This window comes from Perna viridis, chromosome 4 (assembly GCF_037379345.1).
Source record: "Perna viridis isolate PV_CMFRI_1.1 ecotype Kerala chromosome 4, ASM3737934v1, whole genome shotgun sequence".
Classification (NCBI taxonomy): Eukaryota; Metazoa; Mollusca; class Bivalvia; order Mytilida; family Mytilidae; genus Perna; species Perna viridis.
The window spans coordinates 21268380-21286193 of NC_142448.1; the positions used below are offsets into that span (position 1 = coordinate 21268380).

At 35.1% G+C, this 17814-nt stretch overlaps 1 protein-coding gene across 2 annotated transcripts; it reads left to right on the forward strand.

Moving 5' to 3' along the window:
• The first annotated feature begins 1946 nt into the window (after nucleotides 1-1946).
• Nucleotides 1947-13466, forward strand: LOC148619297 (uncharacterized). Of its 2 annotated transcripts, none has more exons than XM_088579018.1 (5): nucleotides 1947-2151; nucleotides 3815-3923; nucleotides 5103-5714; nucleotides 10738-10762; nucleotides 11273-13466. In XM_088579018.1, exons 1-5 carry the CDS (start codon nucleotides 2106-2108, stop codon nucleotides 12578-12580), a joined length of 2100 nt encoding a protein of 699 aa, XP_088435144.1. In that variant the 5' UTR covers nucleotides 1947-2105; the 3' UTR covers nucleotides 12581-13466. The 2 variants fall into 2 exon arrangements, with proteins under 2 accessions (XP_088435144.1, XP_088435145.1); XM_088579019.1 differs by having other exon boundaries at nucleotides 5103-5666.
• Nucleotides 13467-17814: the final 4348 nt, after the last annotated feature.

Consider the following 17814-nt stretch of genomic DNA (forward strand, 5'->3'; position numbering starts at 1 on the left):
AAGGACCTTTCATACCAAGTTTGGTTCCATTGGTCAAGTAGTGTCAGAGGAGAAGAGTTTTTAAAAATTGTTAACGACGGACGACGACGGCGGACGCCAAGTGATGGTAATAGCTCACATTGCCTTTCGTCAGGTCAGCTAATAAGGATGATATAATTATATTAAAGCTAACATTTAATTAGAATTTGGAGTCAGGTGATCAAAGAGGGAACAATGGGAATTTACATATCTGTATAATTTCGTTTTTTGTTTAGTTCAGTTCAGTTCTGATTTTGCAGACCAGATGTATTAGTCATGAATGACAATACCTTTTCTTGAAATATACACAGGATTGCTGGTATTGAGATATTTCAAGTAGGTTACTATTCATTAATGAAGATGAAAAGATACAAGTGAATTTTTTTTTCATTAGTACTTCATTTTACTTAAATTGGAATTCCATTAGCCCTTAATTGGATATAGATCGACCTTTACCCTTTGTTATTCTCATATAATCATAATCATTTGAAACTGAACCAAGAGAAAATACATAGCAAATACTTACAATGAAAGTGATCAAATGTATACATTTTTTTTATTTTAAAGTTCAGTAACTAGAATTCATTTGTGCTATGGTTAAATACATTTCAGTGCCAAGATATTCTGATTTTGTACTGAAATGACATCCTGATAAACTGCTACACTAAGTTATTAAAAAAAATGTTTCCCAATCTTGATCAACAGCTTATTTATTTATTTTTTTTGTTTTGTTTTGTTTTTGTTGTGGTTGATCCAAATACTTTCAGTTTATTCACAATTGTAAATTGTAGACAAATGTTCTTTCAGCGATAAAGCCTCCACTTTTCTTCTGCGCTATTACATGCAAGTACAGTGCATAAAAAAATCGTGATATCCTTATTTTTCAGACATTTTCAATTTGTAATAAAGGGTTTTTTTTTTGGCAATTTTGTCTATGGAGATGAACACCATTTAAATCATTGGAAAAACCAAAAAAGCTAATATATACATGTATATACATTTTTATTCTTAGCATTTTATTGTTTTCATATAAAAAGCGTTATTGCATCTACTATAGATTTAAGTTCTACTTATATAACAGCCAGACAAAGGTCGGAAGAATATTGTTTTTTGTAATTGTTTGTGCTTTTTTATGCTTTATGTTAATGTTTGTGCGTGTTATTCTCTGAAAAGTGGGGGAGAATGATAATGATGATGACTAATTAATACTTTAAATATTTCATATAAGTGTAATATAGGTCTATCCTGGTTACTAGTATACATAATTGTGATTAGTTCAAAAGTAACTCAACTGAATTTCGGAAGTAGTATAAGAAGACAAATCAGTTCCATGAACATCCTTTAAACAAGTCACATTTAAAATAAATATCATGCCATCCTCATGTCCGAAGAAAAGAATTTTCATGTGCTGTATATGCTAAAGATTATTTTTGCATAAAATCTTTATTTTTTTTACGAATTCTACCCCCCCCCCAAAAAAAAAAAAAAAAAAAAAAAAAATTAAATAAATAAATTCTTGCCACAGTCGCTCAGCATTCACTGCTTTTTAAGCCCTCTAACCTGAGATCCTGGATCAGCCCCTGTATTATAATTTAGAAGAAAAAAATTTTTTTTCACTAACAGGGAAACGATCAATCTCAATCGGAGTTTCAAGTGTTAACGCAATTAATTTCTCAACTCACTATACAGCGTCTCAGATATGGACTCATTGACATGCACAGACAATACATGAATGGTATTCTATTCCATCCCGCTTTATTTTATTTTTTTTGTTTTTTCTCTCGTGTTTTTCGTTGAAACTAAATTATACAATCTAAATATATAATGAAACCAGTATTCTAACTGACGAGAAGACTCGTCTTCTTTCGGTAAACTTCGGCTTCCGAGTAAAACACATGAACTGCAGTACAAATATTAAAGTTATTCATACTATTTAGAGTAACCAGCGGTGCATGAAAGCTTTACATAAAGCTTTAAACTGTAGTGTAAAGAATGGGGGACAGACGGTGTCAAATTGTGCTATATTAAACATGGAATATTAAAATCTCACTTCCTAGTAGTATAAAAGCCGGATTTTCGGACTGAATATGACACTTTACATACTACTGACCAGCGTCCTTTGCTTAATACCTGGTAAGACATCATATAACTTACATCAGGAATAAACTTGTCATGTATTCTTTTTTGAATATATTAAGGAAATAATCCGTTCACCTGTTAGACAAGGTGAATAATAAACTATTTTTATAACCAGCAAAATTTGTAATTGATTTGTTGTACGTTTCAGCTTCGTAATTATGAATTATTTACAATCAATAAGAAGTGATCAATATACATACTATGGTTTATTGTTCAAAATGAAAATGGAAAACCGGTAACTGGTGCTATTTTCAAAAGGAACTTTAAATGGGTGTGGCTCTTTCATGAAAAGATCACAAACTTTAAATGATAAAGAATATGGTCAATATAGACCCAAATTTTCATTTACACAAAACCTTACAGTGGTACAGAGCAACCCTAATACTTAACAGGACTGCTAATACTACGACTGATATGCCTGTTTTCATTTTCATATGTTTTAAAAATATGAATGGCATAAAACAGTTTCATGTTATATGTATTTTACTTGCTATGCTGACAGTCGGTATTGGCGTAAAATTCAAGACATTATTCACTTATCACGAGTCTGGATCTTTGTACGACGAATTCGATGTTATGGATGACTTGTAAACCCTGTTTGAATAGTCTGAAATGAAAAATTGAGTTTCACAATCGGAATTTATTCCAACTTGAGTAAGAAGGATTTAGGGTGAAGAGAAAACCACCTCTGGAACTCCTGCCTAGATCTGACCTCGGTGAAATAACATCATTACATGAAATATTTAAGGGGGTTTAAATGGTTTCTGACATAAGAGTTTTAACACTTTAATTCTCATGGTTTTTACTGGTCGTTTGGTTTCTGCAGTTGTTTTTTCCTTCCTACAAGTCTATCCGAATTCAATCTCGGTTTGAGAAACTGGTAAATGTAGACGAGTAGAAAACAAACAGGATCCAATTATATTTTATAAGAATCATTTGAATCATGACAAATTGTAATTGAAGACTTGGGTAACGCCTCATTGTACTCTCTTTGTATACAAAAGTGGCGAGGTATTTATAACGTAAAATAACCAAACAATCCTGTTTGTAAGAGTGGTCAATCGTCGGGTTTAATAATGACCTATCCCGGTCTTTGTTAAACAGTAATAGATTAAAATCTACATTGATCACTAGAAGGCCGTGTTAGTTAAACTATTTAAAGTCATCTACGCCAGCATAGAAATTAATCTCAAAGTACTTTCAGTAGATGATTGCAACGCATAGATTACATCTTACCAATATTGCGTTAAAGGTATTTTCGGTCGATGGTATTGCACCGTAGATGATATCTTACCAAAATTACTTCGAAGGGATTGATTGAATATGAGAATATTTGCAATTTTATTTCGTTTTAGTACAGCATATGTGATGCAAATGTTTGCATGACAACTTACATACATCGTAAGTGGGTTTAAACTCCCAAAACTCCTAACAGCATCTGAATCATATCTGAACCCCTCTCTTCACTATACAACTGTTTAAAAATCAACAGAATACCTAAGTTTCATTCGGACAGATATGATACGATATAAATTAGAATATAGTAATTATAACTTTAAATTTTTAGATTGTTATTTCATAATGTGCAATATGAATTAAAGTATACAAAACTATAGTATTGGATACGGTGACTTTTCATTGTATTTATGCATTTCAGGGACTTCTGCTTTAACAGACAGTGACGTGGGAGTGGTGGTTGCAGGAGTCGTTTCCGGTTTAATATTGATAGCACTGGTTGTTGGTGTTCCACTATTTATCTACATCTGGTGAGTTAAATGAAAAAAAGTACTGAGAATTACACGAGTCAAGTCTATAATCAATTCATGTATGATGCCTTTATGGAAATGCAGTCATACAAATTATTCTGCTTTTTAATTTAATTCCTTTTTATCCATCGATATATTGAGTACCTATAAAACATTATAGACACTGCCACTGGTCATACAAGGTGCAGAAAACGATACTTTTTTCGGTCTACATACGTAGTATTTATACGTAAGTATAATGGTAAGTGGATCGCAGGGGCGGATCCAGGAAATCAAGTAAAGGGGGGAGGTAATAGATTTAAACGAAAGAGTTCAATATATCTTAGTTTGATCAATGACTTAACTAACGACTTGTTATACAACGATAACATCTTGGCCTTTGTCCTCTTTTTTTTTTTGGAACGATACCTACTTCTTCTATTTGTTATATCATTCGTTCCTTTCTTTCCCTACACAAACCTCGTATCGTTTGTTGTACCCATATCTTACGGCTAAACTTGTAACATTCTCCGACAATAGTTTTCCTTTCTTCTTTCGTCTACCCCGGACTCGACTTTTTATGAGCAACTCGGCGGGTGTTTCTAGAAAAGCAGAGGACGCTTACCCTTCCGGTGCACCTGGTCCATGCTCCCAGTTTTCAGTGGTGTACGAGTTGCTCTTTAACGTTTGTTATTTTATATGTATTATTTTGCTTATTTTATGGTTTTGTTGTGTTTGTCTGTTTTCCATGTCTTGTCTTTGTCCCTGGATTACATTCTTTTGAATTCTGCTAGAATCTTTGTTCCCTTGATTGCTCTCTCCTACATAAGTTTTATCTCAAAATTGTTCCACATTCGAATGACAAAACTTCAGATTGGTGTTGTGCTTCATTACTGTTTTTGATTAGAAATAAAAGTTATTATGTGGATACTTTCGTGTATGCATCACCTCTATCTGATATTAAAAAATATGGTACTTAAAAACTATAGTTAGTGTTTGTCTTACCGCCCACAAAAAAAGCTGTAAGACGAGACGTTCGGTTTATATTATCACAAATGTAGTACATTTAAATGAATTTTATGCAAATTTAAATATCAAATGTTACCACATCGGGATATCGAATAACTTCCCAGTTGAAAGCACAAAATCATTTAGATATTTAGTTCTTTGCATGGTAATAGATTATGACATCTTCTTTAGGAGAAAACGCCGGGAGCCGGTACCAACGAAGAGAGCTGAACCAAAACATTTCGCAAATGGTCATTCCGGAAAACCAAACGGCTACCCAACACCAAATGGCTACCCTAAACCTCATCCATACGTGTCACACCATCCTCCGCCGTCACGATCACGCCCTCGACATCCTCATGCCCAACCAATGGGGACATTCCGAGGCGTTCCAGTCGTTAATATGTCACCACATGGATCACAACGAGGCACTCCACGAGGATCGAGGACAACAACGCCCCATGGTTCCGTCAGAGGACACCCACGGATAGTCTTTACTCCAGGAAGGGGTCGTCCAATGATGTTTCCTATGGGTACTGTTGGTCCGCGTGGTCCATTCCCGATGCCGGGACCCAGGGTACATCATGGACCTCCACCATGGATGCCTCCGGGACCATTTCCTTACGCAGATCCCATGATGTACCCATACTTCTTCCCTCCACCATTCCCGATGTATGACGATGAGTCTGGGGAAGATTCTGGTTCAGATGACGGAAGAGGATCGACTCGTTCTACCATGAGGGAAAGAAAAATGAGGTACCGACGTTCATTTCTCCCCGATAGACAATCAAAGCTTGTTATCAAGTAAGTCTACAAGATGTCTAGAAGCATTATGCGTATCTAAAATAAGCAAATTATATTTAATATATCATAGAAAAAGTATACCATTCTGTAAAAACAATATTATAAGAGCCAATCATGTTTATTTTACAGCAGGTTCTATCTGTCATAAGATACCGATGTTTCTAGGTGTTTTCAGACTGACCAAATCTTCAATACACTTTGAAATGCCTTTGTTTGAGTTGGGATTTTGTTTCTCTTCTGTCTCATTTTTATCCACTGAGGTATATGGACACATTTTTTTTAAATGAAAGATAAGTTCTCAAGTCTTTATTTCATAAAATTATCAAAAAGTATCGTATTACCTATTTATACCCTATAAGTTTGATAAATGTACTCTGAAAATACAATGAACACCAACTAAGCGTATCTGTAGTAACACACACACGCACGTATATAAAGAGAGAAAGATCAGCTACTGAAATTTTTACTACCGTGTTAGTGTAGAAGAACTCAGAATCCCGATCTTATATATATGTAGTTTATTAACCTCCTGGAGGAAAGCACATTGATCAAGTAAACATTAGGTTTAGAATAAATGAATGAATGTTATGAGATTATAAGGCAAGGTAAAGACATTTAAATTATATCAAGAAGGGAATAGATACTATAAACTGAAATGTTAGATTTGACCTTCTTAAAAACTGAGTAAAATGTGTTTTTATATAAAAATATCCTCCAATATTGTGCATGAATAGTCCCGACATCATGTATTAAAATTTATGATAATATGACGACAAACTAAGCTTATTTCACAGTGTTTAGGTGCAGTCCCTTATAGCTATTGTCAAACTGTTTGCCGTAACTACGTATATTTATAAATATAACACCGTATAGTCTATGTGTTAACATACTATATTGTGCTTGTTGCATGTTGCTTCAAATATATATGCTATGGAGTTTTTTTTATTTAGGAATAAAAAGTTTGTTTCTTGAAAATATGAAAAAAAATAATTTGACTATTCACTTCACAGAAAAAAGTGCGTTTAAAAAAGTGTGACAAAAAAAAAAATAAATCATGCTGTCTACGTGAATGGTGCTTTACACTAGTGATGTGACCAAAAAAAAAGATTGTTTTCAGTAGATGGTAATAAAAAAAATAGTTGTTTTTTTTTAATTGGCCCTGGATAAATTTTCTTTTGCTCAAGGGAAAAAAGTTTGTCCATAAAAAAATCCATAGCCCCCCAGAGAACCAAATAGTTGCTGCTTAATACGAAACTCTGTATTCACCACATTCGGTACTTCTCAGACTTTTTCGTTGCACAGAAGATTTTTCGTGTAATGGAAATGACCGAGTAGTTTCTGAGTCCGATTTTTATCATTTTTTAAAATTTTTAAACAATCCTAGATTCGGGAATTTTATACATCGGATCTGTCCTAAAAGAACAAAAACAGACACAATGAAATCAGCCTTCTATCTCTGACTACTCTTAGAGGTCGATGGAAAGGGTAAACTCATGACCAAACTATACGAAAAACACGATGACTTCACATTACAAATCGTCAATTTTCCTTTTGTCTGTTGCAACATCCCTTCAGCACCTGTGTAAAGAGTTTTCATACAATATGCATTGCTCATATGTTATGCCAGAGCTTGCTGTAACTAGCATTTCCATTTAGCCTGCCCCTGACAAAAACTTGTCTAAAAGTGAATGAATCTCTTTGAAGTAGTACCACATACCGTAAATAATTTAGAAGGTTGTGACCTTAAATGTATTGGAATTTTAGCTTTTTTTTATTTCCGGGTAATAACTTGACTATAAGTAAATTAATCTCTCTTCATAATTGTACCACAAGGTCCTATACATCCCCAAAGGAGGGCTAGGATTGATATTGGGGTTGTGATTAGAACCATTCACGAATAAGGAACCAAATAGGGGGCACTTTGATTCTGGTAAATCTTTTCCAGTGTCAGATATTTGATCCCGGTGAAAATTCGGGACTATATACTAGTATCACATTTGGTTTCCTAAAACAATCTAGACGATGAAAGTCGCGTGACTACTACCTTGTACCCCTAAAGACGATTTTGATCACATGTAAAATGTAAGTTCACACATGCAACATTTAGATGGTTTGGCTTTATTATGGCAGAATTCATGTTACAACTTCACAAGAACAAAATGACATTCTCTGTCAGAGTGATGTCTTTAATTTTGAAACGAATGAAGATTTTAAGTATGTCAATGAGTGCCAATGCTGCGTCATTTTTCAAAAACATTGTCTACTATACATGACAAATATGTTGTCGTACCAGCAGACAATGCCCAAAACAACATTGTTTTTGTCTGCAAAACGTTTCACATCCAATGTTTATTATCAGAGGTAGACGTAGAAAATAATAACAGTGATAAGACCTATACTGCTACCACACTTTCTAAAGAAGAGATTGTGGAAAACCATAAATCTGTGCTATCTTCTTTTGGTCACTCTACGAAGGACGATGATTGTTATTTACTGTCTATGTACTGGATTCCTAAACTCCACAAGAATCCATACAAACAACGTTTCATAGCTGGATCTTCAAAATGTACCACCAAACCTCTTTCAAAACTGTTAATTTCTATACTCACAGCTGTCAAAGAGGGTCTGCAGTCCTACCACAACACTTGTTACTCCCGTAGTGGTATTAATTCAATGTGGATCCTGAAAAATTCGAAAGATCTTTTGGGGACAATCAGTTCAAGACTATTATCAAAATATAAAAGCATTAAAACCTGTGATTTTTCAACACTGTATACTTCTATTCCTCATACTCAGTTAAAATCCCGATTTAAAAACATTATCCATCGTTGTTTTTTCCAAAAAAGATGGTACATATATAGTTCTTGGTAGAGGTTCCTCATACATTGTAAGAAATAATTCCAAATCATCTTCCAAATATACAGAAGACGATGTTCACAAAATGGTGGAATTTTTAATCGACAACATATTTGTCCAGTGTGGTGGACGCGTTTTTCAACAAACGGTCGGTATTCCAATGGGAACAAATTGTGCTCCTCTATTTGCTGACCTATTCCTTCACTATTATTAGGCTGACTTTATACCTGATCTGATCCAAAAGAAAGAATTTCGTTTAGCCAGATCCTTTAATCTCAGTTTGCGCTATATAGATGACGTATTATATTTAAACAATCCTAATTTTGGGGATTTGATACATCGCATCTACCCCAAAGAACTTGAGATAAGGGATACTACAGACACTGTGAAGTCATCCTCATATCTTGACCTACACTTAGAAATCGATGGTAAAGGAAATATATTGACCAAACTCTACGACAAACGTGATGACTTTCCATTCAAAATTGTCAACTTTCCTTTCATCTGTAGCAACATACCTTCAGCACCTGCGTATGGAGTGTTCATATCACAACTTATATGTTATGTCAGAGCCTGTCGAAGCTACGCAGACTTTGTTTCGCGCTAGAATTCTAACAAATAGGCTACTGGAACATGGTTATGTTGCTACAAGATTGAAGTAATCACAACAGAAGTTTTATGGTCGTCATTATGAACTCGTGGATCGTTATGGTGTATCCATCTGCGCCATGAAAGCTGGTTTGTTCAACGTGTCATAGTTTTCCATTCCTCTTTCGTCTACCCTGGACTTGACTTTTTATGAGAAACTGAGCGGGTGTTTCTAGAAAAGCAGAGGACGCTTACCCTACCGGTGCACCTGGTCCATGCTCCCAGCTTTTAGTGGAGTCCGAGTTGCTCGTTTGCTTTTGTTGCTTTATGTATATGATTTTAGTTACTTTGTGTTCTTTGTTGTGTATGTCTGTTTACCATGTCTGGTCTTTGTTCCTGGATTACATTCTTTTGAACATAAACTTGGTTACATGAAGCATCTAAAATACATCTGGCTGATTGAAACTGGCTTAAGACTTTTTTCACGGAGAACAAAATAGCCAACAGATAATGACAAAAGACATGCGAGAACTTAAACGTAGACGAAACTAGTATAATGTTGGCTTAACATAAGCGTAATTTTCCTTTTGTTGCAACTGGTATTCCGATCTTTTTTAAGTGTTGAGCGCGTACCGTGAATTCGGTACTGTCAATTTAGTATAAAACGAAAATCTTGTTTGTTCTTATGTCTACTTATTTAATTTACCTTGGACTTAGATTGAAATTAAACAAAATAGTGCAAGATGCAGATGTCAATACACTTTTGGATAGCACTTTTTTTCTATTGAACCCATTTATATGGGCTTGCTACGGCTGTCAAATATGCAGCCCTACTAGCACATAAACTTTAGGTTGCACATCGCTTATTTAACGATTAAGATTTTGGAACGTAGGCAAATATAGTTCTACACAATTTTTAGTTCACTTGTGTTATGCCACTATGGAAAAAGTGCACATCAAATCTTCACAAGTGAACCTGTTTTTTGAAGAGAATCATATTATCTTTATTTGTACATAAAATGGTCACCATGAAGACCCATTTTTCGTGGGATGTATGGAGATTCCCGTTCTATTTTAGCTAATTGACTTCTAGGAGACTATGTCGCACTGCAAGGTAGAAAACCTATGAAATGTTCAGAACTGTTAGTGTGAACATGGATGCAGCATTTAGGTGATATATAGTCTTCTTCAGGTTAAACTGAAAGTAGACGCTCGATAACACATTAAACGTTATGAAATTAGCATTGGAGCCTACAGAAAGTGAAAGTAGTGGTCTGTAGCCTTAACACTAAACTTCATCCTACTATCAAATAGATTCAGCAGGAGTAGAAATTCTGCTGGTCGGGCTGCATGTTTGATATTGTAAGCAAACCCATGTAATATTTTCTACTTCAATAGTCCCTTGAATAAAGTATGTTAGTTAAGCTGTTAGGTCGGATGGAACTATAAATCAACAAATCGGATATTCCTGAATTCCATTAAAAAGAAGGTACAAACCGGTTGAATTGGGTGCAAAATATTTTTGCAAACTGGATAGAACGGTCATCGACTCTTAAATACTAAGTTTTTTTTTTTTCAGAGAGATAGACAGCGACGAAGAAAAGGTAAATAAATGAAGAACTTAAGCAAACATTTTATTCATGGAAATGTACTCATGAGCTGTAATTGGGCTGGTTTGATATGTCACGGTTCGATTTTAAGTTTTTTGCCCATTAGAGAGCAACGGGAAATAGGCATTGTAAAAATAAATTAAAGAAAATACGAATTTCTCCTTCAAATACTCAGAATGAACGATAATTGGAACTAAGATATGACGTTATGAAATTTATAATTTGAAAGTATGAAATTTAAACTAGAAAAGTAGGACTACAATAGTTTCTTTTGAAGGTATACAACTCTAGTCACTTTGGCTACGGATGTTACCGTGATAATTAGATACATAAGGTATACTGTTCGTGTGTTTCATTGTTGATAAAGAGTTCCACTATCATAAAAAGGCACCTTTATATATGAACCAAAGTAAAAGGAATTTGCAAAATAAACTTTACACGAATGACTCAAAGAAAGGTTTTGCTTGACCAATTCAAAATAGCACGAATACATTTTTCTTCCAGAAAATAAAAAATGAAGAAAAAAAGCGGAGGAGTCGACCCTCTAAATCAAGGAGCCGATCTCGAACTCCTGAAAGACGGCGCTCACCGTCACCCGTTCGAAGAAGATCACCATCACCAGAACGCTATAGAGCTTCAGCACAGCAAGATTTATACACTGAAGTAGGTAAATCATCGAAAAGAGCAAGTTCGATTGGAAGTGCTGGTGATACTAGTGCAAAAATAGATGAACTTTTCTCGTTTTCAGATGCAAATGCAAAACCTGGCGATGTTATTTTTGTACCACCAGGTCAACAAATTAACAAATCTCCTCGAAGACGAGAACCATCGCCGCCTCGAAGAGAACCAAGTCCGTCTCCTATTCGAGGACCGTCGCCGTTACCAAGACGAGAACCAACACCCCCTGTACCTGAGCGGAAACCACTGAATATGGAATCTGATTATCATTATGCTTCGGTCATACGTCCGTCAGAGCCACTAGTTCAACAGCCACAGACGGACCTTGGAAGGTCGTTGTCTGAAAGACTACAAAATATTGTGGAGAGTGGTCATTCTTCAGTTGAACAAGAACTAGAAAAACCGAAAACAGAAGAAATAGAATACCCACCAAAAGGAAACAATCTATCAAAATCTACTCGCTCATATTCAGCTGATAGTACTGACTATCCAGTACCAGCAAAAAGGTTATCGGCCACAGCAAAACCAGATATCTCTGGAAACAATAGGTACTCTCCTGTTGACTATCGGCGACCGGCAACTCCTCCAAATGACATTCCAAGCGAACCTCCCATACCGACTCCCCGACAGTCTATATCTCGTCGACCACCTACTCCACCAAATGATATACCAGAATCTGCAAGGTCGGCTAGACCACCAACACCACCTTTTGATGGCGATGACGTCAGAAAAACATCGACGCCTACAGTCGACCGAAGAACAACACAACCAACGCAACCAACTGATTTTAGAAATCCACCCAACTTAGGAAGTACACAACAAGCTAAATCCGCATTTTCTAATCTCGTTCTAGAGGAGTTGAAAGGGCGATATCGAAAGCCAGAAACTACTTTAGATGATGACGATGACAACGATTCAGCGAAAAATAGAGCAGTTAATTTTTCCGCTTCTCCCCCTGAAATCATACCAAGATCAGAACCAAACAGTCCCAGAACTTCCCAGAATCTGAGTCCTGATTATCCAGAGAATGACCAGGGCCAAGCTCCTGATTATCCTGGGAGTGTACAAGGTCCAGTACCGGTAGCGCCACCCCCACCCCCACCCCCTCCTCCACCTCCGCCCCTCCCTAAGTAGTTTGTACCCATTATATATGTAACGTCTTTTCTATAGACTTTTTACATGTTTATCGTACTGATCGTCAAAACAGTAAATTATAGAGTATTTTTTATTAAACTGGCAGTTACCCTCTAATAATAATTTTACAAAAAAGTTATGTGACAGCTGTGCAGTTAATAGAATTATCATTGCATATAACTGAAAATGGTAGGTTTTTTACAAGTGCTTTTATGTATAGAACGGTCGCTGTGATAATAAGGTGCTATTGCTTAGTAATGTCACCTCGAGAACGAAAAATCATTTTTATTTTAATTTAGACAATCATAGATATCAACTGCTGAATTGTCTCTCATTCTAGAATAGTTTTATGTTATACATATCTATAGTTTATGGAATATGTGGGTTATACATATGTACTAAAGGCTTGTGTTTTCAACATCATTTTGCTCATCATTGACAATGTATGTCATTTCAGTTTTACTGTCTCTATGCCGAATCTTTTAACTTTGCACATATAAGATATACATTCTATTCAAAATGAAAATGTTTACTCCAGTTATCGAAATGCACGTCATCTAAACCTTTAAAAGGCAATAGTAAAGCTTTAAGGAGTATGGCTTGTGTGGTTTATTTTGTTTATTTTTTTAATAATGTATCAGAACTATAAAATATTCCTTTCTGAACGTTCATCAGAAATTTAGTTGCAATATATAAATTCTAATATACATGTTCACTTTATTTCACTACTGTACACTCATATTATTTATACATGCAGTGTAACCTTTTTTAAAAATATACACGCCTAGTTTTATGCGATGATTTGAGGAATCATTTGAAACGGAATGTATTTTTAAAGAAAATTTATGATTCATCAAATGAATGAATAAAAGAGATTTATATTTGAGTTGTCGTTCTTGTGTTACATTTATTTAACAAACAATGCATTAAATTTTCTGTACTTATACGAAACTTGCATTTGTTACTGCATGGTGTTTTTCGAAATTTTTATCTGATCAGCCACAAACTTTTAGGGGAGACTACTAATTATAACGATATAGAAACCACTTTTCCACATCAATTACTGGGTGGAATATTTTTAAAGAAACACAATACAACGGGGCATTGTAATTCTGCACAGACAGGAGCCTCAGCTATGCAATGCCCGAGACGAGTTATTAGATTTACTTATTATTTATGTGTGAAGCAGAGAATGTGTTGTAAGTAGAATTATATGTAGTTGGTCCAATTGTCGCTTCACGATCAATCTGCAATACTTGACGATATATTATCGATCTGTTCACGGTCATTTTCCTCATTTGTCAGTGTGGCTGGTTGAAGCACATAAAACGCATATCCCTATAAGATTATCCCATAGTTGTGTAGAACATTTTTGTTAAGGCTTTAGTTTAAGTTTTAGAATAAACTTGGGACATGTGTCGAATATGAATATTTTTGGCATATGTCCTACTTTGATAAAAATACAATAAATCCCCTGCTTTACAAAAACAACAAAGTTAGAAGGGGAACACGCAGTTAATGCTATTTGATTAATTTTTGCAAATGTCATAAAAGTTTGCCTGTTTCTCTTACAAGTACTTTTTTTGTTTGCTGGTTTTGTGTGACTTGGTTTTTTTTCCCCTTTTTTTTGGTTTTCCGGTGTTGTTTTTACCTTCGTTGTTATTTTGTCTCAGGATTCCCCCCCTCCGTTTAACCTTGGGTGTCCCTCCTGTATTAATTTGTACGATGATTCCCCCTCGTTTTTACCTTCGTTGTTCCGTATGTTCATTTGTACGAGGATCCCCCCTCGTTTTTACCATCGATGTCCCCTGAGTTAATTTGTCTACGGATTTCCCCTCCTTTGTACCTTCTGTGTTCCCCCTGTGTTAATTTGTTCAAATATTCCCTTGTTTTTACCATCGGTGTTCCCTAAGTTAAGCTGTTTAAAGATTTCACCTAGTTTTATCTTCGGTGCTCCCCGTGTGTTGATTTGTTTAAGGATTTTACTTCGTTGTTACCTTCGGAGTCCCCCGTGTTAGTTTATCTAAGGATTTTCACATTTGGTGTTCCCTGAGTTAATTTGTCCAAGGATTTCCCCTCGTTTTTACCTTCGGTGTTCCCTGTGTCAATGTGTACGAGGATTTCCCTTCGTTTATACCTTCGGTATTATTATTTCGTCTCCTATTTCGGAGTTCGGAACATCAAAACACACCTACGATACAAGACACTTCATGATAAAGTACGATTAGAATAATATTGAAAGGTCGAATACCAATGGACACGGACAACAGACACCAAACTAGGTTGACCTGAGAAAACACACACTTTTATAGCAGAAATCGTACAGAAAGGGATATTTTTATCGTTGTGTAAGGACCCGTCGTATAATTTGCAACATATTTTTATTAATCTATACCAGAAACACAAAGTCGATTCCAATTACTTTTCAAGAACAAGGTCAAATACTGGTTTACAGAGAACCACGCCTAAAATGTAAACAATATTGATGATATCAACTACAAATCTCCTTCATAATTATTATTTTTTTGTAAAGAATTAAGTAAGATATTAATCATGTTATTTATTAGCTATATGATTGCAGTACAATTTAATACTTCCCCGACATCTCGTTGATAAGTGCGGTCCAGGGAAACGGTGTATATCGTTACTGAACTGGGCGATTTATGGTAAATTTAAAAAGCCCTAGAATACATATATCCTTAAAGATACTGCTAATTTTTTTTTTTCAAGAGAATGCCAAGACGTAAACGATAAGCAGATCGACCAAGGAATCCTTTTTTTTTCTTCTTTTTCTTTAACTCCGGTTGAAAGAAGAAAACTTTGTTCCTATCAGAATAATGGTACCCAACATGCTTAACTGCGTACATGTAAATATTAAAACGAAACATTTCGTCAATTTACGTGTATGTCATTGAAGATGAGAATATTTGTGAAAAATAAGACTAGATTTATGTTTTCACAACAAAACTCTAATGAAACACACATCGGCTCAAACTCTCATAAAATCGATTCATTCTGAGTAAGAGAAATTGAAAAACACCTCCGTTAATACGTCAGACAATGTCGACTACTTTGATGGGTAAGATCATTTTAATTGAATAAATAAATCATAAATACTACGAGACAGTTTGTGTTTACATGACGATGGGTTATCCTTACATCTGTGGAATTCTCCTTAAGCCACTAACACCCTACTACAAGCACATTGGTAAGATAACCTCAGTTTCTCATATACACCGGAGGTGATTAAACACAGAACAGGGTAAGTTATTCAACAAAACAACGCAAGTTCGATGTAGTCACATTAATTGTCGCGCACTTCCTCTTTATTTACTTATATTACATACAAAAGGTGGAATATATTAAAAAAATAAACATAGTACTTGCAATTTACCTGGGTAGAATCACAGTATCCAAAAACTAGCTATTTCTATATGGTGTCCGTTTTCTATGAGAGTTGATCATTTCCATGTATCTTTGTTAACCAACACGTTCAATTATTTTACTGCCACTTTCTGCTCATACAGTCTTATCTTCAATAACTGAGTGAAAATCCTCAGTTTGTTCATTAACATATATGTATTTCATGTTTAAAAGTTGAAACGAATCTGTATGTAATACTGACACCAGAAAAGTTGCTTTAGTTGTTGCTGGTGATCCCATTGTCTGTCAGTTTGAAAATTAGACCAATAGCGAAATAAGGGGGGGGGAGAGAAAAAGATTACAAGTAGACAGAGACGAAAAAAATAACATACAGAAACAAAACAAAAAAACACGAAACAATACAGAAAATTACCAATTAGGTATCCACAAAAAGTTGTCAAAGAACTGGTTTGCCGGTAAGATAAGCATTCTCTGCTTTTCTGGAAACACCCAAGGAGTTTTATAAAGCCTTGGTTGATATCATCACTACGCCATCACAATTTGACTGACCGATTTGAAGATGAGACCAGATATCTTCAGTTAGATTTCACGTCTTATCGGACCGACAACCAAACGGATGGTACTTGTAGTGTGACGGGTTCCGCTGTCGGATCAGGACATGCTTATCCAGGAACACGTAATGCTACTCCCGTGTTTTTGTTGTAGTTCATATTGCAAATGGTTTAGTTTTTTGTGTGCTGTCTATAATTTTTCATTTTAGCTTTTGTGTATTACTAGAATTGTGTTTCATTCTGTTATCTATGTTATGTATGTAAAGTGTATTTGATGTCTCTGAATAGTGGTTCTATTTTGGTACCTCGTTATATATAGATATGTTATATATACTTATTGAGATGGACACAACAAACCGGGCCTTAGTGGAGATAGAATTGTTTACTAAAACTATGCAGAGGCACGTATAATCAATATGTTTACTAAATAAATGGTAATAACAGAATTGCCGAACTGGATACAATTCTAGACAATAGTCAAAAGGAGTAGTCAAAAGACGGAAAGACCATAACAAATGGTAATATCAAAGTTCGAAAGCAATGGTGCTGACTAGTACAGGCATTTCCGTGGGTATATCAGATTTTAAAACACACTAAACCTCCTGTTTCAGTTACGGTTCATTGTTTCCGGTAAAAAAAGAAGGCAGCACAAAATCGCCACCGGGTAAAATTGCTAATATTAGCAGTCAAACAATACAGAAGATATATATATTATATTATGAAAATTCATCATCTAAAAAAATCTATTATCTTTTTGTATGAAACATAATATTTCTTGATAAGATCTAGATCGGAATTACAACCTGTCCAGGTAGCGCGTGAGACTCGTATTTGATCTTGGTCCAATATTATAGCCCGCCTCTCGGGCACTGATGACGCAATAAGAAGTCAGAATGATGGCTATTAGCTCTTCCTTGACAACTGAGAGAAATTTTTACACCAATGTGCTGGAGAAGCAGGTATATTACTGCACATGAAAGGGGAATGTATAATTTGAAAAGCAAAATGTCTCTTTTGTCATATTTTTTTTGTACCGAGATCAGTACTGTCGTCGAATTGATGTAAAGGTATAAAATGACGCGGAGGAAGCTGGTTGGTAGTGTCTTGTTAAATGAAAGAAAGTCATTCTCAGTATTCAGGATTATTAATGGAGAGAACATTTCTAATATATCGACTTGGGAAATCAAATATCTAGCTTCTTTAAACTTCTGATCTTTTGCAACATTTTGAATAAACTCCGATTCAGATGAATAAATGAACAGCTACGAGAGGTGCACATTTAGTGCCCATTGGATGCTG